General features: G+C 48.8%; 1 protein-coding gene across 8 annotated transcripts in view; it reads right to left on the minus strand.

The window, feature by feature from the left end:
• PML (PML nuclear body scaffold) overlaps nucleotides 1–26963 on the minus strand; it is a 53080-nt gene that overhangs the window by 9153 nt on the left and 16964 nt on the right. For 2 of the 8 annotated variants that reach the window (XM_069559634.1, XM_069559632.1), the window contains exons 3-7: nucleotides 13352–13932; nucleotides 11663–11733; nucleotides 5442–5561; nucleotides 4781–5030; nucleotides 3413–3465 (exon numbers count right to left, since the gene is read on the minus strand). In XM_069559634.1, coding sequence (XP_069415735.1) covers nucleotides 3413–3465; nucleotides 4781–5030; nucleotides 5442–5561; nucleotides 11663–11733; nucleotides 13352–13932 — 1075 coding nt within the window. Of the gene's footprint in view, nucleotides 1–1660; nucleotides 2741–3412; nucleotides 3466–4780; nucleotides 5031–5441; nucleotides 5562–8996; nucleotides 11549–11662; nucleotides 11734–13351; nucleotides 13933–26963 lie in introns of those variants that run through there. The other 6 variants (XM_069559633.1, XM_069559639.1, XR_011250319.1 and 3 more) reach the window with 6 other exon arrangements.

The following is a 26963-nucleotide window of genomic DNA, read 5'->3' on the forward strand; positions in this document are numbered from 1 at the left end:
TCTGCAACTAGGCAGATGTGTGCAATTTACAGAGAGAACAAGAGGCGAGGTGAGTTTGAGGTTTCTGTGGGGCATCTGACTGGAGACACTGGGCTCTACTGGTCTGGCGGGCAGGAGCCCATATGCAGCCATGGACATGGTTGAGATCATGGGGATAAGTGTACAGATTCTAGAAGGAGATGAGATCCCAGAACCTAAGCTGGGAGAACAACATTTAGAAAAACAAAGAGACCTGAACGGGGAGTGAGGAGGACCAGCAGAGCTGCAGGAGGAAAATTCCTGAACCCAAGGGAAGCAGAGTGTGGGGGCGTTAGGACTGAAGGTGACCACTGGACTGAGAGGCACGGAGGTTACCCTGGAAATGGTGGCAGGGCATGGTGGGGAAAGGCACGGGACTGGGGCAAGGAAGGAGCACCGAGGGGTGAAGGTTGAAAGGTAAATGGTATGTGTGTTGGGGGGTGGTGCATGCAAAGATGGGACTTTCTCCAGGGTGCTTAGTTATAGCCCACAGGAAGTGTTTGAAGATGCAAATGAGGATGGAGAGATGGAGGGAGGTTCCCAAGGGGGCAGGAGGGCATGGCCAGGGAGAGGAGGAGTGAGTCCTAGAGGGGGGTCCTCTAGTCCTAACAGAAGGGACGGGGAGGGATGTGATGGGGTCGGGTCAATCAGTCATCAGAGAGCGAGATATGGGCCGCTGCTGAGCCACCTGTCCTGTGGTCCTCCTGGGGCAGAAGGTGCAGAGCGGCCAAGAGCGAGGGTGGGGAAGAGGGAGCAGAGCTAGGGAAGCAGGGGTGCGGCGAGGTGCCCTGGAGAGCAGGGGGCGGGGCATGCCTAGGCCGGAAGCTAAGGAGTCCAGGAGACAAATCGTTTGTAGCTTTCCTCCCTTCGACTTTTCTCCAACAGAAGTTGGCCTCCAGGTGGCAGTGCAGAGCAGGGGACAGGACTGCATCCTTCCAGGGCTGTCTTTGGAGGGCAGGCTACCAGGAGCGGGGCGGTGGGGAGACAGGGCACCAAGATCCTGGTGGAAGACTGGCTGAAACGGTGGACCTTGCTGGCTGGTGGGCGGGAGGTAATGGCAGAAGGAACTGGGAGGCAAACAGCCCAAGTCCTGGAAGTAACTGATGGAGAGCTCAAGGAAAAGGAAGCTATGGTCAGTCTGGGCCAGTCTAGAGAGGGAAAGTTCTCAGTGATGGAGTGGTCTGGGGGGAGGAGGCAAGGGGGATGGGGCTGGCAGCTACAGGGGAATGGGGCAAAGATCCCTGAAAGGTCAAGGAGAGGAGAGGCCAGGGTGGTGGACGTTGAAGTCATCCAGGAAGAAAGCGGGACCCGGGTGGGGAGAGGAAACCTAGGAGGCAGTCTTCCAATACAGTGGGGAGCCCAAGAATGTCTAAGATGAGCTGGGGAAAGCGGGGTTCATCTGGAGGGCCCGAACCTCAAGGGCATGGAGGATGTTGCCAGGTGGCAGAACCAAGACAGTCCAGGAGGCAAAGGGCCTGGACCCCACCTCCCACCTCTGCTGCTCACACAGGCTATGGCAGAAAGAGGGTCACAGCAGCCCCACAGGTGAACCAAGAGTCCGTGCAGAGGAGACAAAGACCACTAGCCGGGAGGAGAGGCCCAGCAGGGAATCCGATGGTCATGGAAGAAGGGTTTGCGAGGGTAATTGTTCAATAAGTATTTATTGAGCAGCTGCACCTGCCAGGGCCTGGGAGCCACACAGTCCCTGCCCTCATGGGCTTACATCCTGGCAGAGGCCCAGTGGGAAAGCTTGGGGTGGGAGAATGGGGCTGTGGGAGTTGCAAAGGGTGCGAGAAGCTTCCTTGTCTTGGGCAAAGAGACTTGAGGATGTGAGGAACGAGAATATCCTGACTGGGGAGGCCTTAACCCTGTTTGTTCAGAGGTCCATGGAGCCATGCATTCCCTGCTTCATTCTGTGACAAGATGTTCGAGATGCCAACCTGCCGAGCTCCAGGGCTGCAGAGGAGGGAGGCGCTTGGGACACTCAGAGGCTTGTCTGCGGGGTGTCTGTGCCGATGGGTGGCCTCTCCAGAGGGTGGAGTGGTAGGAATGTACTTGGAGAGGCCTCCGGGGGGACCTGGACTGGGGGATTTTCCATGGGGGCCCTGCCAGAATCCCCAGGGGAGACCCCTGCTCCAGGAATTTGGGATGCTCTGCCTCCCCCCATTATTCTCCTATAAAAGGTGTTACGCTGGGAGATCCCAGGGGGGTGAGGAAGGGGAAAGATGTTGAGCCACTGGGACACAGGAGGGAAGGGGTCAAGGGGTCGTGCAGCCAGTTGCACCAGGTGGGGTTGGCCGCTGGCCCTTTGGGGCCAGGTGGGATCCTCCTGGGGATTGGCAGGTTGGCTGGGAGGCCCAGTGGTGGCCGGGGTGGTGGCTTGACCCATGGACGGAGGCCAAGGCCACCTGTGGGCACCATACGTTTTGAGGGGCAGGTGAAAGGTGCTGCGAGGGCGCAGGGCTCTTTGCGCCCCACGTGACAGGAAGCTGATCCCACGGTGGACGGCAGCTTGCTCCTGGTGACCGGCAGGCTGGCTGGGACTCTCAGCGTCGGGGATGGCAGCTTGCTCGGCAGGATGGTGGGGAGGCCAAGCCGAGGGGCGGCATGTGCCATGGGACAGACGAGAGGCCCGGAGGGAGTGGGACGCTCGGCGAGCTCTCGGCGGGGGTTGGATGGATGAGGAAGGAGGCAGGACGGCGGTCTCAGTGGGCTCCGCACGCTTTCCAACACAGAACCTCAGACTGAAGGCTGGCAGGGGCCTCAGGGGCCACCCAGTCCAGCCTTCCACTCTAATTCCGATCCCTTTCACCCCTGGGCAGGTGACAGCCTGGCCTTTATGAACCGCTATGAACAAACCTCCAGGGACAGGAGGGTCACAACCCGTGCGGCCACTTGTCCCACTGTGGGATGGCTTTAAAGGAAGTTCTGCTTACATGGAGTCACAGTGTACTAGTCTGGGCCCTGCGTGGTGCTGCCCTGCACCCTCATACCCCCATGTGGCCCTGCATCACTGCCGTTAACCGGGGAACGGGTGCAGGTCCGCCCCCCTCACTGAGACTTAGGAGGGCAGACAATGCATAAGGAAGCCGCAGACACAGGCATTGGCTAGTCCAGAAAAGATATAGGGCTCTGAAGGGAAGCCCTGTCCAGGCCTTCAGAAAGAGTACGTGTGATTACTGATGGCTCCTACCCTGGTACGATGGGAGGGCTGGGGCGATCCAGGCCACAGCTGGCAATTGGAGACTATCCTCCGGACAGCTCAGGACTCACTGCCTCACTGATAAATCCCCTGGGCGCGAGGTGAGTCTGAGAGTCACCTGCTGGGGCTGTGCCCCTGGGGACCTGGAATGGGGGGAGGCAGTGTCCTGGGTCAGACTTCTGAGCAACTCACCGGGTTTTCAGCATCTGAGTCTTCCGAGCTGCTGATCACCACGACGCGCTCCTCTGAAACGGAGCAGGGGAGACGGGGTTAGGCCCTGCCAGGGCTGCTCGTGGACGGAGCCCAGGGTGTTCTCCTGTGGGAATCCTTGCAGGCCAGTGGGCTGGGTGGGTAACATGTGCCCTGCAAGGGGGCTGTCAACATTCAGCGTGTGTGCCAGCGTGGATCTGCCTGTTTAGTCGCTCAGTTATGTCCGACTCTTTGCAACCCTGTGGACTGTAGCCCGCCAGGCCTCTCTGCCAGTGGAATTCTCCGGGCAAGAATACTGGAATGGGTTGCTGTGCCTCCCTTCAGGGGACCCCCAATGCAGGGATCGAACCTGCCTCTCTGATGTCTACCTGTGTTGGCAGGCGGGTTCTTTACCACTGGGCCACCTGGGAAGCCAGGATCTGCCTGTACGGAGGGGTTACTCAAGGTGGCTTGCCATCACTGCCTGCTATGCCTTGTCTGTGACGACTTAATTCAGCTACTGGCCCTGGAATGATTCAGAACTGACTACCTGTGGAGGGGGTGTGACAAGCACCACCTGGTTTGGAACCTTTGGCCATCCTAAAGCAGCACACTGGTTGTTCCAATTCTCAGCTCTGTGAGCTGAGATGTTTGAGTTAAAAAATACTTTAGGTTTACAAAACCTGATTACCAATAGCATTTGTGAGCGAGGATTCTCCATTGGGGCTGAGTGTATGGCCAGGGTCAGGGTTCAGTGTGACCGGGGACAGGGGTCAGTGTGGGACCTAGAATGAAAACAATGCTGGACACTGGGTAAAAGAGCTCCAGGAAGAACAGTCTTGAACATTCCAGGATTCTGGGGGTTGACCTCCACTCACATGAAAGGACTCCCTGTCTGGCAGTGGCCATAAAAGATACCTTGAGCAAGCGAGATACCTTAGGTGGATGGCCTTCGTAAAAAAAATTTGGGAACCAACGGGTGTGGACTTTACCCAAGTCTTCTCTGAGCATGTGCTAGACACCCACCAACAAACATTGTTTGGGGAGACCCATCCTGTGCAGAGGCATGGTACTGGGTTCAAAAAGGGTGTGTCAGGGGAAGGAGCTAAGGAAATGTGTTCCCCAGGCTATCATGCTCCCTATATGGGCATCCCAGAAAAGCATGGGCTAAACCATCCGCGCTAGCCCCCCCCAGACAAACCCTGGGCTTGCCCTTCCCCATTTGGTGGCAGCTGAGGGCAAGACACACAGGGAATGCTGCTTGCCTTGGGCTTCCTGGGAAGGGCGTGAGGATGCAGAGGAGGGGTCCCACCCAGCCCCTGGAAGACAGCATGCAGGCCTCAGCCCATCCTGCCCATCCCCACTCCCTACCTGTCTCTGCAGGGTCGCCGGTTTGATGGTTGCTTTCAGGCAAGGGGAGCTCATCTCTTATGATGGGGCTCTTGGGGCTGGAGGGCCCATCCAGGTGGGGTGGCGAGACTGCCCTGGAGGTGCTGGGCCTGGGCTGCTCAGGGGAGCTCTGAGCCAACCTAGACTCTTCCCCCTCCTCAGACTCCATCTTGATGACCTTCCGGGGGCACTCGGTCTGGCAGGCCTTCCTCTTCTGCGTGTGGGTGCCCTCCTGTGCAGTGGGGTGTCACAGGGCAGGGTCAGGAGCCCTCAAGGGGACTGGGGCCGTGGGCAGAGACCCAGACCTGAGTGGCAGGAATCTGTTCCCCGCCCCATGCCCTTTGCTCCTCCTGTCCCCTTTGCTATCTGCCGTGCGGATCACACCTCTCTACACAGAGGTCCTCCCAAGTCAGCAGGCACACTGGCCCTGCTGGTGACCACTGACCACCAATCTCTGCTGGCTTCTGACTGCCCTGGGAGGGGCTCCTGCTTGGAGGGAAGCTTCCTAACACGGCAACCAAGAGCTGGGAGAGTGCAGAGTCAGTGCCTATTGAGGTCTGGGTTCTCACTTCCATTCCACCTCTTACCACCTAGTGGGATCCGGGCCCTGGGAAGGGGAGGGGAGGGCTGGGGAATATCTTACTTCTCTGCGGGAGGGGTCTTGGATGGAGAAGGCGTACACTGGCACAGGGTGTGCCCCTGGCACCGGCTGTACCACGGCCAATCCCGCGGCTTGCATCTGGTCCCTCGGCACCTCCTCTGGCTGCAAAGTTGGGACACAAAAGTAGTCAGAAATGACCAGGTAGGGGACTACCCTGGTGGGCCAGTGTGTAAGTCCCTGTACTCCCAATGCAGGGGGCTCAGGTTTGACCCCTGGTCAGTGAACTAGATCTCACATGCCGAAACTAAAGAGCGCGTGTGCCTCAACTAAGACCCAGTGCAGCCAAATAAATAAATATAAAAAACAAAAATGACCAGGCAGTAGGACCACCCAGGTCCCCTGGTGTGGGGTCAGCTCAGTCTCCAAGGCCTCACCCAGACATAAGAGCTGGCTCCTGGTCCAATACCCAGAGCCTACTGGGGACCAGAAGTCTTCCTTGCAGCCTCCATGACTTCACCTATGGCAACCCTGAGGCGCGGCACCCCAGGGACTACGTCAATGCCTGTGCATCCTAACGGTGCCAGAAGATGGCCTCAGGGATCATACTGCCAACAACTCAAGGCTCGCTTGACAAGTAGACCCAGCCTAGACAACTCCAGGGCTTCCCTGGTGGCTCGGACAGTAAAGAATCCACCTGTAATGTGGGAGACCTGGGTTCAATCCTTCGGTTGGGATGATCCCTTGGAGGAGGGCTTAGCAACCCACTCCAGTATTCTTGCCTGGAAAATCCTCATGGACAGAGGAGCCTGGCAGGCTATGGTCCATGGCGTTGCAGTCAGACATGACTGAGCGACTAAGCAGAGACCAGCACAGACAACTCTAGGGACAAAGTGGTGGTGGTGGTGGTGGTCCCTACTAATGGTAGTAGCTCCTCTCTAGCTGCAAATTCATCATAGAGAGGGGACCCTTCCACTGAGCTGACATTGCCCCCTGCCCCATCACCTGTTCACAACAGCCCAAAGGTGGAAGCAGCCCAAATGTCAACTGATGAAGAGATAAAATGTAGGGTAGCCATTCAGGAGAATGCTATTCAGCCAGAGAAAGGACTGAGTTCTGACCACACAAGGTGGAGGAACCTTGAACGCATCATGCTAAGTGGACAGCTAGCCACAAAAGAATGTATACTGTATGATTCCATTTATACGAAATATCCAGAAGTGCCAACTGCACAGAGACAGCAGACTAGGGGTTGCCAAGGGTTGGGGGAGGCAAAGTGAGGAGTGACTGCTCCATAGTCTGGGAGAGTTATACCAGACTGTGAGTGCACTAAATGTCACTGGATGGTATACTTTAAAATAGTGAATTTTACAATGAAATTAGTTAAAAAAAAAAAAAAGGAGGTGGTACTATATTATGATTATTGCCCATCTACAGAGAAGGAAACCAAGACACAGAGAGGTTAAGTGATTTCCTAAGGTCATATACCTAATAAGGGCCTGGACCAGGGGCTTGAAACTAGTGTTCTTTTTAATTTTTTAAAAATTTATTTTTGGCTGCATTGGATCTTTGTTGCTTTGTGCAGGCTTTCTCTAGTTGTGGCAAGAGGAGGTTACTCTCCAGCTGTGGTGTGCGGGCTTCTCTTAGTGCACAGGCTCTAGGCGCATGGGTGCCGTAGTCGCGGAGCATGCTCCGCGGCACGTGCAGTCTTCCTGGACCAGGGATTGAACCCACGTCCCCTGCACCAGTAGGCAGATTGTTATCCACTGCACCACCAGGGAAGTCCAAATCCAGTGCTTTTGAAATGCAAGTTCCCTTTCTGCGCCTGAGTATGTTCCCTTTTCTTCACTCACTGTCTCCTTTATGTCCCTCTGCACCATCTTTCCCTATCATGGGAAACTTAAGAGTAAGCTGGACCTTTTGCTGAAACGGTGTTTGTGATGTGGCGAGCATCCCTCTGCAATGAGAGGCCCAGATTCCAGGGCTCAGTCCAGGGGCTCCGGCCTGCCCCTCCTACCTCCAATCCTGACTCCTTGGCGCCTCACACTCCCTGTGTGCACTCGGCGGATGAGGGTTCATCCAGAGCCCGAGGTCCATCCACACAGCTGGAGGGCGCTCTTGGCCAAGCCGAGCTGCCTTAGAAAACCCAGGCACTGGGCTGTAAGAGGGTGAGGTCAGGAATGTGGTTTCCTCATGGGGACAGGCTCTGTCTGCTCCCGAGCAGTGGGGCACGGGGTCAGGCCCACCCTCACAGGGTGAACGGCAGGGCTTACCTGGCCAGGCCAGGGCAGGGGCAGTCGGGGAAGCCCGGCACGACCGGCCGTGTGCTGGGGACCAGGACCCTGCGGTGGGGCTCTTCTTGATGTCAAGTGCCTTCATGTCAAATGTGGGTTCCCAACTCATGGACTATCATGGACTGATTTCCTCCCCTCCTTCCTGGGTTTCTTTCTCTCAACAGCTTCACAAAAAGAGAGGAGAGCTGTCTCTCTGAATCAGAGTGGACCTGTTTGGGGTGGGGGTGGGGGGGACGGGTTGTGTGGGAGGAGGGGATAATTTGGCAGGTTATTTTCTCCCAGGCCTCTTGGAAAAATATACAATCTCCAGGGTACTCTCTGTGCCAGTGTTTTACAAATTACAGTTGTGACCCATGGGTGGATCATGGCAGCAAAGTCATGACTAGCATTTTTTGTATTACATAGAATACTACAGAACAGAAAAGTCTTGAGAGTACATTCCACATTTATAAGTGTAATTTATGGCACAAAACTTCTGTTTTAGCTATAGGTATGTGCATGGGTATACACCAGTAGGTTAGATGTAAAATATATCTTTTACAGTGGGTGGTGGTCAAAAAGTTTAAACCACTCCACAGTCATTAAGATGGCCACTACTTAAAAAAAGAGTGCGAATGAGAATGTGGAGAAACTGGAACCATTGTGGACTGTTGGTGCACCCATGCGGTGCAGCCACTATGGAAAATTTTATGGTGATTCCCCTAAAATTAAAGACAGAATTATTACACGATTCAGCAGTTCCACTTCCAGGCAAATTGATGTTATATGTATTTGATCACCATTAAAAATGAAAGAGTGGGGACTTTACTGGTGGTCCAGTAGTTAAGAATCGGTCTCTAATGCAGGGGACCTGGGTTCGATCTCTGGTCCAGAAAGATCCCATAGGCTGAGGGGCAACTAAGTTTGTGTGCCACAACTACTGAGCTTGTGTTCTAAGAATCTGTGCTCTGCAACGAGAGGCCACCACAATGAGAAGCATGCACACTGCAACTAGAGAGGAGCCCCTACTTGCTGCAACTAGAAAAAGCTCGAGTGAGCAACGAAGACCCAGTGCAGCCAGAAAATAAATAAATTTTTTTAAAAAATGAAAAGAGTTCGAAAGGTCTTGGTCTGCCTGCCTGTGTGTGTCTCTGAAAACTGCTGGCATGTAAGAGAACCTTGTTCCACGTGGGCTGTGAACTCCCCAAAGGCAGGGCTGGGCTCCTCTCAGCCTCTGCCCCATCCTTCCTGACACCACCTACCCATGTTAATGAAGCAGGGACACACATGAGAGCTCAGTAAAGAAAAAAAAAATCATCATGACTGATTCATAGTTATTTTACAGTTTTAAAACAATTTATTTTTTCCATTAAAGTATTGTGACATCATTACAAAAAGAACCAAGGGAGAGAGAGGAAGGACAATGTCCGAGGTGCCGTCCTACCCAAGCGCTCCTAGTTAATTACACCAGTTGGTATTCATCATCCTCTCCACCTAGGCACGGGGCTTCCCTGGTAGCTCAGAGGTTAAAGCGTCTGTCTCCAATGCTGGAGACCGGGGTTTGATCCCTGGGTCGCGAAGATCCCCTGGAGAAGGAAATGGCAACCCACTCCAGTATTCTTGCCTGGAGAATCTCATGGACAGAGGAGCCTGGTAGGCTACAGTCCATGGGGTCGCAAAGAGTCGGACACGACTGAGCGACTTCACTTTCACTTTTCACTTTCACTTTCCACCTAGGCATGGGGTGGGGATTAAAATAAACCAGCAGTTTCAGGAGGGACGCATGTTGGTGCTGGAAGCCCAGTTCCTGCCTCCTAAGGCAGGAATGTGGGTCCAAGCGGTGCTTCTCTCCTAGCACAGCCAGACCATGCCTGCCCTCCTCAAGCAGCTGCACCCGTCCTTTGCACTCACGGTGTATGACCCACTTCCATTCCCCAGCTCCATCCATCCCCACCCCCAAGCCTATTATGAAAATGAAAGCAAGAAGAGTCTGCACAGAGCATTCTTCTGATGCTCCAAGTTCAACCTGCTTAGAAACTGGCAATGAGAGGGCACAAGACGAGACCCAGAAAAATGCCCAGACCTTCTTCACACAAGACAACATAGGCTCTCTTGCTGTTGTTCATTAACTAACCACTGACACCTGGAAGCCAGAGCAGTCTGTGGCCCTGGGGCACTTTTCACCACCATTCATAACTTCTTTGAAGACTTTCTCATTCTAGCATTGTCTATCATATCAAAATAACCTAAAAGCCAAGGAACTGGCTAAATAAATCACACTACACCTATTTTAGCACAGACCACTATGCAGATGTAAAAAGGCATCAGGAAGCTCCCTGCCTACTGATGAGATAAGAATTCCCCAATAGTATTGTGCCCTAGGCATAATATATATGTGGCACTGTGCTACCTCTGTCCAAAAAAAAAAAAAAAAAGCAAGTATATAGTCGTATTTGCTTGTAACTACATAAAGAAATTCTGGAAGGATATATAAGAAATAAGCGTGGCTCAGTGGTAAAGAATCAGCCTCTCAGTGCAGGAGATGCAGGCTTGATCCCTGGGTTGGGAAGATTCCCTGGAGAAGGAAATGACAATCCACTCTAGTATTCTTGCCTGAGAAATCTCATAGACAGAGGAGCCTGGCAGGCTGCAGTTTATGGGGTCGCAAGAGTCGGACACAATTCAGTGACTAAACGACAACAATATGGGTGTAAACACTGGTCAGATGGGGACAAGGTGGGAGGAAGACATGATCACTTTCTGTTTTTATTATGATTTCTGACCATGTGATTGTATTACTTCTCCTAAATATCCAGAATTAAATGTCCTTTTAAAATTTTATATGTGTGTATATGAGAGTGCAGTACCCAAGACAGTTGGGAACTGGCTTCAAGTCCTGCCCTTAGCATTAGCATGCTGTGTGGCCTTGGGTTAAGTCACACCCTCTTTGGGGTCTTAGCTTCATCCTCTATACAACAGCAGGTCAGACTCCAAGATTTCTCCTAACTCTAAAGCTCTCAGATCCTAAGTTCTGCTTCCTACAGGAAGCCTCTTCTGATTGCCTCAACCTACAGCAATCTCTGTCTCCTATGGGCCACACCATGGCAGAGCTAGAAAGGCTGACTGCCCTCACCAGAAGACCTGCTTTCCAAGGAGGACCAGTCAATCCTGGGCCCAGCTCCTTGACATGCACACAGACCTGGATGACCAGGATGGGAAGCAGACCAGGTGCCCGATCCAGGGAGGAACTGAAAAAGCTTATCCTGGGAGAGAGGAGAAATGCGTGCAAGTAGCCAAGAGGACAGGTAACAGGATGCCAGTGCATTTGCACCCAGGGATGCGCTCTAAGAGCACTGCAGAGATGGGAGTGGCTCAAGCCTCAGGAATGAGCAAGCTTCCTACCCCTGGAGGTGTGTGCATGGTGGCTGACAGTCACAGGTCAGCGGCGCTGCAGAGGAATGACCGCGTGAGAGGCAGTGCGGGCGCTTTCCAACCCTGAATACTACGGCTCTTAGGCCTGTGATGGCCCTGAAATCACATCGATGGAACCCAGGCTGCTGTGATCACTGTCTGATACCTGGCCTCATTCTCCATTCCTCTCCAGAACCCTATGTGGCGGAAGGGCCACATATCTGGAGTGGGGCACACAGAGGGGAGGGTCATCTGCCATGTCTATCAAGGGCCTGCCTGCCAGGGACCACTGCTTTATCTCCTGTCCATCCCTGGGCCTAACACCTCCTGGAGACCTACTATGACATCAAGACCTACTATGGCACGTAGGAGCCCAGAGCCAGCCAGCCCTTCCTCCGCCCCCTCCCACTGAAGCTGCAGTCCAGGCCCCTGCTGTCATTCTCTCAGGTGCTCTCTCTCCTCCGTTGCCTGCAGACACGGGGACAGCAAGACTCAGCTTCCTTCCCAACAGAGGAGAACTCCCAACCCACCCGGCCTGCAGGATGAACCTCCTCCCCCCTTCAAACCTCAAGTCCATCTCACCGGGTCAGGGCCACAAGTGTCTCTGGGAGTGCTGGCAGCTTCTGGGCTGGCTCTCCTGGATAGAGCTGCATCTGGAGAACACAGAGAAGGTCATAGGCAGGTCAGGGACATCCCTGGCGAGAGGCATCCTGTCTTAGGACAGTGACAAAGGAAACATTCCTGTTGCTTTTCCTGGAGACCCCTTTTCCAGGGCCTCTGGCAGCTCCATGGAGTGGCTGTAGCTGGAAAGAAAGCTCCCTGATTGCAGTGGGCATGAACTCACCTAGAAGGAAGAGAGGGGTGGCATGGGAGAGTGCTTGCCTTTGGCTCCAGACCCCAAGCACAGCTCTCTCCAACTTGGGGCCGCCACCAAGGCAAAGCACGGACAATTCTAACAGCGTTACTGCTCACTGATTTCTCTGCACAGTGAGAGCTCCATGACACTCTTCTGACCTGTGGCCTGTTTTTATTAAATCTAAATCTCTCATGCTGGAAGATAAAATAACTCCTTTCTCTTTCACCACCGAGGCAAGCTGTTTAAACTCTATGGAAGTCATTTCCTGTACATGTGGTAATAGTTACCACCTAGGTGGAAAAGGCGCATGTCCACGCTAGGACTGCATTTTGATGAATGCATCCACTAGCTCCGAGGCCAGGAGTGAGCAGGTCTCCATCGCTGCCATCTGCCCAAGAACCTTCAGATTCTGAGGCTTCCCTCCCCTTTCTCAGTGAAAGGGCATCCTCACACCAGAACCGGAGATTTTGTCAAAGAGCCATTTCAGCCTCCCTACCCTGGAGGCCCTCCTGTGCAGCCCCTGTGTCTCCTGGAAGCCTCCTTGCTGCCTCCAGCCCCTAGAAAGCTGCTGTAAGTCCTGGATTTGGGCTACAGAGCCAAGCACTGTCTCATTCTCCAGCCACACGATGTGCCCCAACCTTGTCTCCCAGTCGGACTGGACAACTCCAGGTCAGAAACTGGTCCTCTGTCTCCTCACTTCCCCAGTGCCCAATACCAGGCAGGGCCCACACAGATAGGCAGCTAGTCCAGATGGCAGGCCATCCGAGGGGCAAAAGATCCCTTCCACTGAGCCTGGTTTTGGGTAAGCACCCCACCAGGGGATGGGGGTGGGGGTTAGGAGTGGTGGTGGTGGTAGTGGTCAGCCCCTCTGGGGCTAAAATGATACAGGGTATGGTTCTCAGCTTTATAGTTTCTTAAGTCCCTTGAGGGGCTTCCCCCAGTGGCTCAAGCGGTAAAGAATCTGCCTGCAATGCAGGATACCGGGGTTCAATCCCTGGGTCGCCAAGATTCCCTGGAGAAGGAACTGGCAACCTATTCCAGTCCCTCTTGCCTAGAGAATTCCACGGACAGAGGAGCCTGGTGGGCTACAGTTCATGGGATAGCAGAGTTGGACACAACTGAGTGACTTTCACTTTCAACTTCCTTGAGCGTCACAAGATCACAACTAATACTTAGGGTCTTATAAATCAGTCAGACGTGACCCTACTGGGTGGCTGCAGGCTTCTGCTCCCCCAGACTTATCCTGCGCTCTGTAACCTACAATGTGATCAAACCCAAGAGACTTAATAAAAACCCCACAGTTTCCTCTTATGTCACATGGGGCTGATCTTTTCCACCTGCCTTTCCCCACGGGCATCAGCAGGCCCAAGCCCTCACAGGGTAAACAGGCCAGCCATGAGGTGATGGTGGCTTACCTCTACCCTGGGTGATGCAAGAGACGAGGCCCTGCAGGCGCACCCTGAATTCGTTGAAGCTGTCTGTGTGCACAGTGGCTCGCAGACTCTGGGGCTCCTCTTGGCGCAGCTGGTGGAGTGCCTTGCGCAGGAAGTCATGCATGTCCAGCACCTCCTGATCCGAGGCGTATAGTTTCATCCTCTGCACCAGCACGCTGCCCATACGGATCCGCTGCAGTACAGCATCCAGCCGGCCCAGCTGGCCCGCTATCTCTTCATAGTCGCGCTGGTACCGCGCACCCACGCCTTCCAGCAGCTCACGCTCCTGCTCTAGCACGTGCGCTACCACCTCGCGCACGCGCTCACGGATGAACTCCTCAGTGTCGGCGCGTACGCGGCCCAGCTGGCTGATGGCAGAGCGCATCTGCGCCTGCGCTGCCCCGAAGCTGCGGTCCTGCTCCTGCAGGTCCTGGGTCATGGTGTCCAGCTCATCCTGCCGCTGCTGGATCTCCATGCTGATGTCGCACTTGAGCTCGCCGTGGTCCCTATCCAGGAGAGCGCACGAGCAGCACAAGGGCTTGGAGCAGCCTCGGCAGTAGATGCTGCGGACACAGAAGGTTGGCCTGATTTAGGGGATTCCTGCTTTCTTTTTCTCTTTAAATATTCTTTACTAAATGCCTCTTCAAAACAGTTACAAAAACTTTGAGTGCTGGTATGTTTCTACATCTGTGCTTTTCTCAGTTCAGTGTTTCTGGTTATGGGGATAGTATCCAAACTACCAATAAAACTTATTGGAACATAAAAAAAGTTACTAAAGTAGTAATAGCTAGCCTCCATCCATGAAATACTGTATATTAACACATACATGTAATTTAGAAAGACAGTAACAAAAATCCTACATGCAGGGCAGCAAAAGAGGCACAGATGTAAAGAACAGACCTTTGGACTCTATGGGAGAAGGCGAGGGTGGGATGATTTGAGAGAACAGCATTGAACTGTGTACATTCCCATATGTAAACTAGATGACCAGTGCAAGTTTGATGCGTGAAGCAGGGTACCCAAAGCTAGTGCTCTGGGACAACCCAAAGGGATAGGGTGGGAAGGGAGGTGGGAGGGGGTTTCAGGATGGGGTGGCACATGTATGCCCATGGCTGATTCACGTCCATGTATGGCAAAAAAGCATCACAATATTGTAAAGTAATTATCCTCCGATTAAATAAATTTTTTTTTTTTAAAGCAGAGTTAATCATCATCAGAAGTACCCAGCACTTCTGAATTTCTTTTCTCTGCCTCGGAGGCAACCAGGAGAGCATCCTGGGTGCATCCTTCACACCTCTGGCTCTTCAAACTGCTCCACATAAATAGTCACACTCTTCTGCTGCTAGCAGAATCCCAAGGACTTGAAACATTTCATCCCACTTAATCCTCCGTAGAGTGTCTTAAGAGAATGATTATTATCCTCACTTCACAGACAGAAGAAATCAAGATGTTCAGAGGTTAAATAACTGACTCATACCTACAATAATTTTGGGCAGGTTGATGTTTATTTAAAGAAAAAATCAGATCATGCTAAACGATTATTTTGTAACTTCCTCCTCTAATTTAACTTTTGTTCAGGACACTCCTCATCTAGGTCTACAAGCATAATCTTCAGTTCAGTTCAGTCGCTCAGTCGTGTCCGACTCTTTGCGACCCGATGAACTGCAGCATGCCAGGCCTCCCTGTCCATCACCAACTCCCAGAGTCCACCCAAATCCATGCCCATTGAGTCGGTGATGCCATCCAACCATCTCATCCTCTGTCGTCCCCTTCTCCTCCTGCCCCCAATCCCTCCCAGCATCAGAGTCTTTTCCAATGAGTCAACTCTTTGCATGAGGTGGCCAAAGTATTGAAATTTCAGCTTCAATAACAGTCCTACCAATGAACACCCAGGACTGATCTCCTTTAGGATGGACTAATGTATTTAATAGATCCATTACATTCCAGATGGACCACACTGACTCAGCCATTCTATTAATAATGCATTGGATCAGTTTAGTGGAAGACAATTTTTCCACGGGGTGGGTGGGAGGGGTGTGTGCAGGGGAGGGGGGATGGGTTGGGGAAGGGGTGGCAAGGGGTGGTTCAGGCAGTAATGAGAGTAATGTGAAGCAGCAGATGAAGCCTCCTTTGCTCCTCGCCAGTTCCTAATAGGTTCTGACCAGGATGGGTCTGCAGCCCAGGGTGTTGCAGAACTCTGTGTTAACGGGCATTCCAGTGATTTCCTGTTTGTGCATTTCCCCCCAATATGGACAATGCTTTATGTAGCCTAATGCATAGATCCTTTTGTTTCTATGAAGTATATGATAAAATAATGGAATTGCTAAGAGAGTGTATATTTTAATATATTTTAGCCAGCAGACACTTCCATAGTATTTACTATGTGTCAAGATATTTATAAACATTTCACAAATATCAACTCACTTAATCCTTATAACAATCCTGTGGAGTGGGAATTATCATTGTTCCCATTCTAAGGATGGAGAAACTAAGCATGAGGTGCAATAACTTGTTCAAGGTCACACAATTAGAAAGTGACAGAGTCCAGAAGCAAATTGTAGTAGGCAGAATAATGGTGTGCATTCAAGTACTAATTCCTGGAACCTGAATAGGACCCCTCACATGGCAAGAAGGGCTTCCCTGATAGCTCAGTTGGTAAAGAATCCGCCTGTAACACAGGAGACCTCAGTTCAATTTCTGGGTTGGGAAGATCCCCTGGAGAAGGGATAGGCTACCCATTCCAGTATTCTTAAGGCTTCCCTTGTGGCTCATTTGGTAAAGAATCCACCTGCAATGCGGGAGACCTAGGTTTGATCCCTGGGCTGGGAAGATCTCCTGGAGAAGGGAAAGGCTACCCACTCCAGTATTCTAACCTGTAGAACTGCATGGACTGTAGAGGCTATGAGGTCGCAAAGAGTTGGACTCGGCTGAGCGACTTTCACCTCACTTCACTTCACATGGCAAAAAGGACTTGATAGGTGTGATTACATTAAGGATCTTGAGATGGGAAGATTATCTTGGATTATCTGGGTGGACCCAATGTAATCACAGGAGACCTCATAGGGGAAAGAGGAGATAGGCAGGAGAGTGAGAGAGGGAGAGGAAGTAGGGGTCAGAGTGATACTGTCCTGGTGGCTTTGAAGGTGGCAGGGGATCATGAAATACAGAACGGAGGCAGGGACTTCCCTGGAGGTCTAGTGGCTAAGACTCTGCTTTCCAAATGCAGGGTCCAGGGTTTGATCCCTGGTCAGGGAACTAGATCCCACATGCCAAAACTAAACATTCCATGTGCTGCAACTAAGACTGGGAGCACTCAAATAAATAAATAAACAATATTTTTTAAAGAAAGAAAAGAATGCAGGCAGCCTCTAGAAGCTGGAAAAGGCAAGAAAATGGACTCTCCTCAAGAGCCTCCCTAAGGAACACTGTTCTACAGACATCTCGATTGTAGCTCAATGAGACCTACTGCAGACTTCTGACCTCCAGAGGTAAATAACCATCTGTCTGTAATGGTTCAAGCCCCTAAATTTGTGGTAAATTGTTATAGCAACAATAGGAAACTAACTAAAACCCAAGTAGCCTGGCTCAGAGTCCATGCTCTGAAACACTGCATGAAATATTACTCTTCAAATAGCACCAGGAGGACTTCCCTGTGATCTGGTGGTTAAGAATCTGCCTGCCAAGGCAGAGAACATGGGTTTGACCCTTGGTTCAGGAAGATCCCACATGCAGGGAGGTGACTAAGCCTGGGCACCACAACTACTGAAGCCCGTGTGCCCTGGAGCCTGCGCTCTGCCAACAAGAGAAGCCAGTGGAATGAGAAGGCTGAGCACCACAGCGAGAGAACAGCCCCGGTTCACCACAACTAGAGAAAGCCTGCAGTGCAGCAACGACGGCCCAGCGTAGCCAGAAGTTCATTAATCAATAAATTTAAAAAATATTACCAGGAAAAATATTAGTTACTTCCCTAGAAATACTGCTGTAACTTACTCTTGCCAGCAATGTGAATAACAAGTAAGCCCATCTAAGGCCAGGAGAAAGGATTTTAGCTGGGGCCACTTTGGTCTCAATTAGTGAGATCAACTTGTCCCAGAAATGCCAACAGAGAGCCTGCTGGCCAACCCAGTTCCAAAGTCTTGGCACCAGGTACCAGGTACGAGTCCTCAGCTTTGCCAGCTCTCAACCTTCCCAAGTTACCCAAGGTGGTAAGTCCCAAGGCTTGAGCCTCTTGATCAAACAGAGGAGACTTATTTCACACTAGCAAAGCTTCTCTGGAGACAGAAAAATGTGTGGAAAGGGGAATGGGGGTCACTACTGGGTCATGAGTCTTCAACGCCTCCAGCCTCAGCACACTGGATCTAAGTAACAGCCTCATCTAGCCTGTGAGCAGGGCCAGTGACTGAGGTAATGGTAGTGGGGAGCAGAGAAAAAAGCTGCGCAGATGCGGATCTGACCTCAGCTCAGTGTCCTTCCTTGGCAGGTCATGTAACCTCTCTGGACCTTGGTTTTCTTATCTGTAAAATACAGGTAATTCCCACCTCATATGGGAGTGGTTCTACTGCTGCTGCTGCTGCTGCTGCTAAGTCACTTCAGTTGTGTCCGACTCTGTGCGACCCTATAGATGGCAGTCCACCAGGCTCCCCCGTCCCTGGGATTCTCTAGGCAAGAACACTGGAGTGGGTTGCCATTTCCTTCTCCAATGCATAAAAGTGAAAAGTGAAAGGGAAGTCGTTCAGTCGTGTCCAACTCTTCACGACTCCATGGACTGCAGCCTACCAGGCTCCTCTGTCCATGGGGTTTTCCAGGCAAGAGTACTGGAGTGGGGTGCCATCACCTTCTTCGATGGGAGTGCTAGAGGAGATCAAGTAAGTCCTTCATGAATGTTTTTAACAAAGACTATAATTATGATTGACTGAAATATTAGTGTTCTCTAATGACACTATTAACAAGAAATGCTAAGGATCATGAAAACAATGAGTAACTCTAGAGAGGGAAATTTGGCAATATTCATCACAATTACAAATGTAATTATCCTTTGACCCAGCAACACCCCCTTCTAGATTTCTTTTCTACAGCTCTGTCTCCAGGCATAAAAGGTAACATCTGTACAATGTAACACAGTCCGTAATAGCAAAGAATAGAAACAAGTGCCCATCACTACTCAAAGAGTTACATAAATTAAGATGCACCTGTGCAAGAGAGTACTATGCAGCTGGAAAAACAGAGGAGGTTCATTAGAGGCAAAAATCTCTCTGGCAAAATAAGGATAATAATAGGAGTATTAGAAGGATTAGATGTGTTACATATATATAAGGTTAGAACAGTGACCAGCATATACTGTATTCAATTATGATGATATATATTTTAAATAAATCAAGATGTGGAAGTGTATATATAGGATGTTACCCTTTATATATGAATGGAGAAAAATAAGAATATATTCATATCTGATTGCATTTGAATAAAGAAACCTTGGAAGGTTACAAATTATTAGTTATGGGATGGAGCAGGGCAGAGGTGGAGTAAGACATTTCACTGTACACCTTTGAGTTTGCTCTCCTGGTTGAACTGTGTGAATGTATTACCTATGTTTTTAATTAAAGAACAGAATTCTATTAGATGTGGGCAATGCTGCTGCTGCTGCTAAGTTGCTTCAGTCATGTCCGACTCTGTGTGACCCCATAGACGGCAGCCTACCAGGCTCCCCCGTCCCTGGGATTCTCCAGGCAAGAACACTGGAGTGGGTTGGCATTTCCTTCTCCAATGCATGAAAGTAAAAAAGTGAAAGTGAAGTCGCTCAGTCGTGTCCGACTCTTCATGACCCCTTGGAATGCAGCCTACCAAGCTCCTCCGCCCATGGGATTTTCCAGGCAAGAGTACTGGAGTGGGGTGCCATCGCCTTCTCCGTGTGGACGATTAGACAGGCTATAGACATAAAGGCAGAACTAGAACCCGCTGTCATTTTCTCAGCTTTGGGTCCATGGGAGAGGGGCTGAGTCTGTGGTGAGTGTCCCTTTCTCAGAAAAGGTGCTCCATAGGGATTTCCCTGGTGGTCCAGTGGTTAAGACTTCACCTTCCAATGCAGGGGGTATATGTTCAATCCCTGGTCTGGGAGCTAAGATCCCACATACCTCGTGGCCAAGAAACCAAAACATAAAACAGAAACAATATTGTAACAAATTCAATGAAGACTTTAAAAAATAGTCCACATTAAAGAAAAAACAAACAGAAAAAAAGAAGAGTGCTCCAGGCTGGGAAGGGGACCCCTAGAGTGGCCTGGCTGGAGGGAGAGCAAGACTTGCTGGATGGACCACAGTCTCTGCTGGGTCCTCTTCTTTGGCCCCTTCTGCCCCTAGTGCGGTCTCCCAAGGGAAACCAGCCACCACTCCCCCTCTGCAATCAAATACTCTACCACTGAGTGATACCCCCACCACTCCCCCTCTGGATGGAAGGAGACAATTAGCTTCAGGTCTCTCTCTGTTTGGGGCCTTACAACAGACACCCTGGGGCCCAAAGCCCCCAACTTTCTGCTAAGACTGAGGTGCAGGCTCTGAATCAGAATGACCCCTCACGCGGCTGCCACCCAAGACCATGAATGATTTCCTTGGCTTAGTTCTTCATTCAAAAGACACTGAACACTTCCTGTGTGCTTGGCATTTTTAGGGGTGACAGAGGTGAGGTGGGCACCTGCCCACAGGAGCTCCATGATAAGGATCTGGACTTAACGCAGAGAAGTGTAGCTCTGGAGAGCAAAAGGGCACTAATTTACTCCTGGAATACTCAAAAGAACGAACTAAAACACCACAGAATCAATATGCCAGAATTAAAATAGCTTAATTCTATTCCAGCAAAGCAAACGAAAAGAAAATATGGTAAATATTTTCCAGTCCCCATTCACAATGGCAATTTTTAAAATGCTAAAAAATAATAATAATACCTAGACATAATCCTAACAAGAAACGTGTAGAACTTATATAGACTAAACGACAAAAAACCCACTAAGAGAGAAAGTCTAAAAAAAGGAAAGAGTGTATCAAGGACCCAACTACAGAGACTACTGAAAGGTTGTTGAATCACAACGCCGGGATTCTTGGCCCCCAGAGGAGAAGAATTCAATCTGGGGCCAGAGACGAGGCTCGATCGCTCAGAGCTTTTGTGTAATAAAGTTTTATTAAAGTATAAAGGAGATAGAGAAAGCTTGTGACATAGGCATCAGAAGGGGGCAGAAAGAGTACCCCCTGCTAGTCTTCAGCTGGATGTTATATAGTCACAAGCAGCCTGCTAATGAAAGAAAGGAATGTCTCAAAACTCAGAATGGCACCAGGCCCTTCACCCATAAGATGTATTTTGGGATAATCTTGGTACCAAACGGTTAATCTTGGGCCATAAAATGATTAACTTGAATCCTGAAGGGCAGATCACCATACAAATAGTTTCATTTACATAGATTAGAGGAACAATATCGGAATATAACATACTGGTTTATCAAGTAGGTTCTGAGCCAAAAGGCTTGAAGACAGAGAGACACAGAGACTTGAAGACAGAGTTTGGGGTAAATGCATAGTATATTAGCATAGCTTAAGATAAACATTTTCATAAGAAAAAGGCATTGGTTAACTTCAGGTGAAACCAGGTATCACTATGGCAACACAGAATTTTTAGAGAAACTTCCTTTTAAATTTGTATAGATTAAGGAAAAAATATCGCTAGTTTGTTTCCTCCTGCCTCTTAAGAGAGATAAAAATGTCTGACACTTGCAGGCTATTTCCTCTGGAGACCCCTGGCCTTCCTGCCTGTTACCCTCTCACTATTATTAATTTTTCCGAAGTTAATATAAAGGTTTGAAGCAATTTTAGGCAAACTACGAATGAGATTTTAAAGCAATTAAAATTTTTTTTAAATTATTATTTTTGGCTGCGCTGGGTCTTCATTGTGGTGTGTGGGCTTTCTTTAGTTGCAGGTTTGGGGGGTTCTCCAGTTTCAGAGCATGGGCTCTAATGCACGTGGGCTCTCTAGTTGTGGCACGTGGGTTTAGTTGCCACTCAGTATGTGGAATCTTAGTTTTCCGACCAGGGATCGAATCTGCATCCCCTGCATTGGGAAGGCAGATTCTTAACCACTGGACAACAAGGGAAGTCCCAAGAATGAGATTTTAAAACTTAACCAATTGATTCTAGATTTCACATGAAGGAGTAAACAGATCAAACAGCTAAGAAAATTTTTGAAAAATCCGTGTAAGGATAGGGATTTTTAGTGCCACTGACAACATTACAGAACTGCCACTATTAATGTAATGAAAAATAATAGCCAAGAGAAAGATCAGCACAACAGAAAGCCCTGAAAGAGACCCTGTCATCTATCAGAATACAGCATTTTACATAATGAAAAAGAGCATCCCAAACTAATGGACATTAAAGGGGTTTTCAACAATTTTATCAGGAAAACTGGTTACGGGAGGGGGCAGATAAATCAAGTTAGAGCTTTGCCTCATACACTACAGCAAGATATATTTTTGATGAATCAGAGTTAAATATGAAAAATAACACCATGGGGATATAATAGTTGGCTATTTACTCTCATGATGGTAAAGACCTTATAACCAAGGAAGAAAAAATCATACAATCAACAGATGGAGTCACCTGAAAATTCAAAATGGTCTATTTTTTGAAAAGACATGCATGAGCTCCTATTTTAAGGAAATTACACTTTGTGACACTCAGGGATGTTCATTCTGTTTTAGATAATTATAGAGACAGCAGGAAGGAAAGGAAAAATTCTATACTGATAGTAGTTACCTCTTTCTCTTCCTCCCTCCCCCTTTTTATGTACTGAGATTTTCCAAAAGTTTCCATAATCAATTCTAAGCAAAGGCTTTTGGACTTTAAGTAGGAAGCAATGGGGAACCAACAGAGAACCCATTCCAACTGGGAATTACAACAAAGCTCTATCTCTTCTGTTTTGTGACACGTTGTTCGGTTTACTCCATTATGACTGTGCAGTGAATTGACTGCACTATGACTATTTAAACAGAAGCTCCAGCAAGTTCCCTGGGTTCTCAGTCTTCCCATTCCTAAGCTGCCTGTGTCTAAACATCCACGCCAGAGGCCACTCAACCGTGGACAAGGCATCTGGAGCTCTTCCATGATTCCCATCTATGAGACCATGAGTGAGTGAATTACGTTCTCTGAGTCTTAATTTCCCCATCTATACAATAGGGACAAAGATTCTGTCTCACAGATGGTTACAAAGATGAGGGGCTGGTGTATGGGAAGCAAGCAGCACAGTGCCAGGTACACACTGGACATTCTGGAGTTGTGGAAGAAGACAAGGCATTAAGCACATAGCGGGGCTGTGTATGCGGGGAGGGGGGCTAGCCCTGCTGCTGGTGGGTGAGCCTCTCAACCTCGGGCAGTAAGGAAATATAAGCACTGAGTGTGGTCTCTGGACTGCTCCCTTCCCAGTATGGACATGCCACCCTAAACCAGCCTCACCTTCCACGAAGACCACAGCGGCATGCCACTTTTGCTGTCCTAGGAATCTTGCATCCTCAGAATGCAAGAACAAAAATCCTATGAAATCAGGACCCGTGGAGGAGAGCTGGCCCCAGAGCAAAATTCCAGGGCAGGGCCTGGCTTGGTGAATGGTGACAGAAAACTGTCCACGTCACACCCCCATCTCAACAAGGTGACTGGGAGCTTTCACTTCTGTGGAGTAGTGAAAGGAAAGGCCTCCTTTGGAAATTCAAATAATTAGCTAGAGGGGAATTAAAGGGCTCCATTAGTCATTTGCATGACTAATGCAGTATGAATGCATTTAACGGGACTGGTTTCCTGCTATCTCCAGGGTGACACAGTTGAGGAAATAAGATTTCTGAAGCCAGGAGAGGAGATGCATAGTTGGAGATGCCAAGATGCTCAAAGAGACTGAAAGCATTATCCATTAACTAGCCATTGGCTGAGGGGGTGGTGGCAGAGATGGGGAAACCTGAGGTCTTAGGAAGATAAAAGAAGTTAGGAAAGAGGGGAGAAGGAAGCCTTGTCTATTTCCCACTATCTCCTTATACTGGCCCCACAACCAAGAAAGAGGAAGAGAAAATTTGTACTTTTCCTCCCCCACTCTTTTCTGTGTAGGTCTCTGCTTTCAAGATGAGGCGGTCAGTGTTCTGTTGGGCCATGTCACTCATTCAGCAGGAGCCCTGCTGCATGGGATCCCGGCCTCCCCTTCTCTCTTTAGGGCAGTGAAGGGAACTAACATCCAAAGGCCACTCAAGCCAAACATCAAGGGGAATTCCAGACTCCTCCCCTTCTAGACTGCTTCAACAATTACTCATCGTTAAGTCTTATTAAATTCTATCTTCCTTTACTTAAATATAATTACTGAATACCAACTATGTTGCAGCTATGGGGCTAGAATGTAGAGATGATTAAGGCAGAATTCTAGTTCCTAGATCTGTCATACCAATTCCCAACAATACTGCCTTTGTTCTTGCCCCAATTATGACTTTGATGCCTTTAAGACTGTCCCTTTGTAGGCCTCCTTGGTCTCTCCAGTCAACCCTTCCTCCACACAGTATTTCTAATATGTAATTACCATCATTAGCTTAAGTGATTGCAATGATGCCCCTTGGAAGTACTGCCAGAATAGTTATCAAGTGCAGGAAATATTTTAAGTGACGTGTGAAAGTAAAAGTGAAGTTGCTCAGTTGTGTCCGACTCTTTGTGACCCCATGGACTGTAGCCTCCCAGGTTCCACCATCCATGGGATTTTCCAGGCAAGAATATTGGAGTGGGTTGCCTTATGTTAATGAAGGAGATTCAAGTTTGAGCAAACTTAGATCACTTGGGCAAATTCATTGAGTTGTATAATAATACACTATATAGTATTGAATACTAGTCCACATGAACATGATTTCAATTTACATGTCAGTAAATCTTGCAAGACAACAAGACAAAGTTTATCACATGGATAGTAATTATCAAGCTATTTTAATTTCTGCTTTATTGACTATGCCAAAGCCTTTGACGGTGTGGATCACAATAAACTGTGGAAAATTCTGAAAGAGATGGGAATACCAGACCACCTGACCTGCCTCTTGAGAAACCTATATGCAGGTCAGGAAGCAATAGTTAGAACAGGACGTGGAACAACAGACTGGTTCCAAATAGGAAAAGGAGTACGTCAAGGCTGTATATTGTCACCCCTGCTTATTTAACTTCTATGCAGAGTACATCATGAGAAGCGCTGGGCTGGAAGAAGCACAAGCTGGAATCAAGATTGCCAGGAGAAATATCAATAACCTCAGATATGCAGATGACACCACCCTTATGGCAGAAAGTGAAGAAGAACTAAAGAGCCTCTTGATGAAAGTGAAAGAGAAGAGTGAAAAAGTTGGCTTAAAGCTCAACATTCAGAAAACGAAGATCATGGCATCCGGTCCCATCCACTTCATGGGAAATAGATGGGGAAACAGTGGAAACAGTGTCAGACTTTATTTTTGGGGGCTCCAAAATCACTGCAGATGGTGATTGCAGCCAAGAAATTAAAAGATGCTTACTTCTTCGAAGGAAAGCTATAACCAACCTAGATAGCATATTGAAAAGCAGAGACATTACTTTGCCAACAAAGGTCCGTCTAGTCAAGGCTATAGTTTTTCCAGTCGTCATGTATGGATGTGAGAGTTGCACTGTGAAGAAAGCTGAGTGCCGAAGAATTGATGCTTTTGAACTGTGGTGTTGCAGAAGACTCTTGAGAATCCTTTGGACTGCAATGAGATCCAACTAGTCCATCCTAAAGGAGACCAGTCTTGGGTGTTCATTGGAAGGACTGATGCTGAGGCTGAAACTCCAATACTTTGGCCACCTTATGCAAAGAGTTGACTCATTGGAAAAGACCCTGATGCTGGGAAAGATTCAGGGCAGGAGGAGAAGGGGACGGCAGAGGATGAGATGGCTGGATGGCATCACCTACTCGATGCACATGAGTGTGGGTGGACTCCAGGAGTTGGTGATGGACAGGGAGGTCTGGAGTGCTGCACTTCATGGGGTCGCAAAGAGCTGGACACGACTGAGCAACTGAACTGAACTGAACTAAATTTCAATAAATAAAATGACAATTTCGCCTGCAGTGCAGGAGGCCTGGGTTTGATCCCTGTGTTGGGAAGATCTCCTGGAGAAAAGAAAATCTACCCACTCCAGTATTGTGGCCTGGAGAATTCCATGGAGTCCATGGGGTCGCAAAGAGTCAGACATGGCTGAGCGACTTTCACTTTCACTTTATGGGGGCTTCCCAGGTGGCGCTAGTGGGTAAAGAATGCTAGTGGGTAAAGAAGTCTCCTGCCAGTGCAGGAGCTGCAGGAGACTCAGACTCAGTCCCTGGGTCTGGAAGATCCCCTGGAGAAGGAAATGGGAATGCACTCAAGTATTCTTGCCAGGATAATCCTATGGATAGAGGAACCAGGCAGGCTACAGTCCACACGGTCACAGACTCGGACACAACTGAGCGTGCATGCACATATGTAACTTAATACTTTATTAGTTAAGGGACATATGATATAAAGAGGCAGCTCTTCTATTTAGTTGTACCAATCTCAAAATACCTCTCCAACTCTAACAGCTTTGACAGAACAAATCCAAAGCAGGTATTTGTTATGCAGTTCAATGACTATAATCATTAAATGTAAATAGAATCTGGGGACATAGAAAACAAGTAGTAATTCCTTATGTGACAAACAGTTTTGACATTCTCAAGTTCTTTTATAAAAATGTGTATAAAATGATTTTATGTAGTTTTGATGTCTACTGTGGTTCTGATCTTTGTTGTTCATTCAATACTCATTAAACATATACAACTAACTCCAGTATTCCTGCCTAGGAAATCCCATGGACAGGGGAGCCTAGTCCATGGGGTTGAAAAGAGTCGGACATAATTTAGCAACAAAAGTACCACCATAATTACTCTTATAAAAAAGATAATAAAATGATTTTATGTAGCTTTGAGGGTCTACTGTGGTTCTGATCTTTGCTATTCATTCAAAACTCATTAAACATACACGTTTCCCCCAAACTGTAGTAATACTGTTAAGATTATTAATCTGAAAAACAATAAAATCATAAATTTAAAACTGTAATACTAAAGGTAACAGAGCAAGAAGAAAATCAGTAAGAGGAAGAAAGAGGAGGAGGGGTAACATAAGAAATTTTCACTGAAATAGAACTTTTAGACTAAAGGAGCAAGATAGGGTCTAGAATAATTTGATGCAAAATGCTCAACACTAAGACAGCTTGGTTAAATTAATAAATCTCAGGAATGAAAAGTATCTTTCGGCATCAAGACAGAAAAAGCAAATGAATCTGTCCTCAGGACTCTCCTGGTGAACATTTGATGCTGAACAATAATTCAGCAAAGTCTATAAAGCGCTAAACAAATGACATCTGGACATCACCAGATGGTCAACACCGAAATCAGAGTGATTATATTCTTTGCAGTTGAAGATGAAGAAGCTCTATACAGTCAGAAAAACAAGACTAGGAGCTGGCTGTGGCTCAGATCATGAACTCAATATTGCAAAATTCAGACTTAAATTGAAGTAGGGAAA

The sequence above is a fragment of the Ovis canadensis genome, chromosome 18 (assembly GCF_042477335.2).
Source record: "Ovis canadensis isolate MfBH-ARS-UI-01 breed Bighorn chromosome 18, ARS-UI_OviCan_v2, whole genome shotgun sequence".
Taxonomy (NCBI): Eukaryota; Metazoa; Chordata; class Mammalia; order Artiodactyla; family Bovidae; genus Ovis; species Ovis canadensis.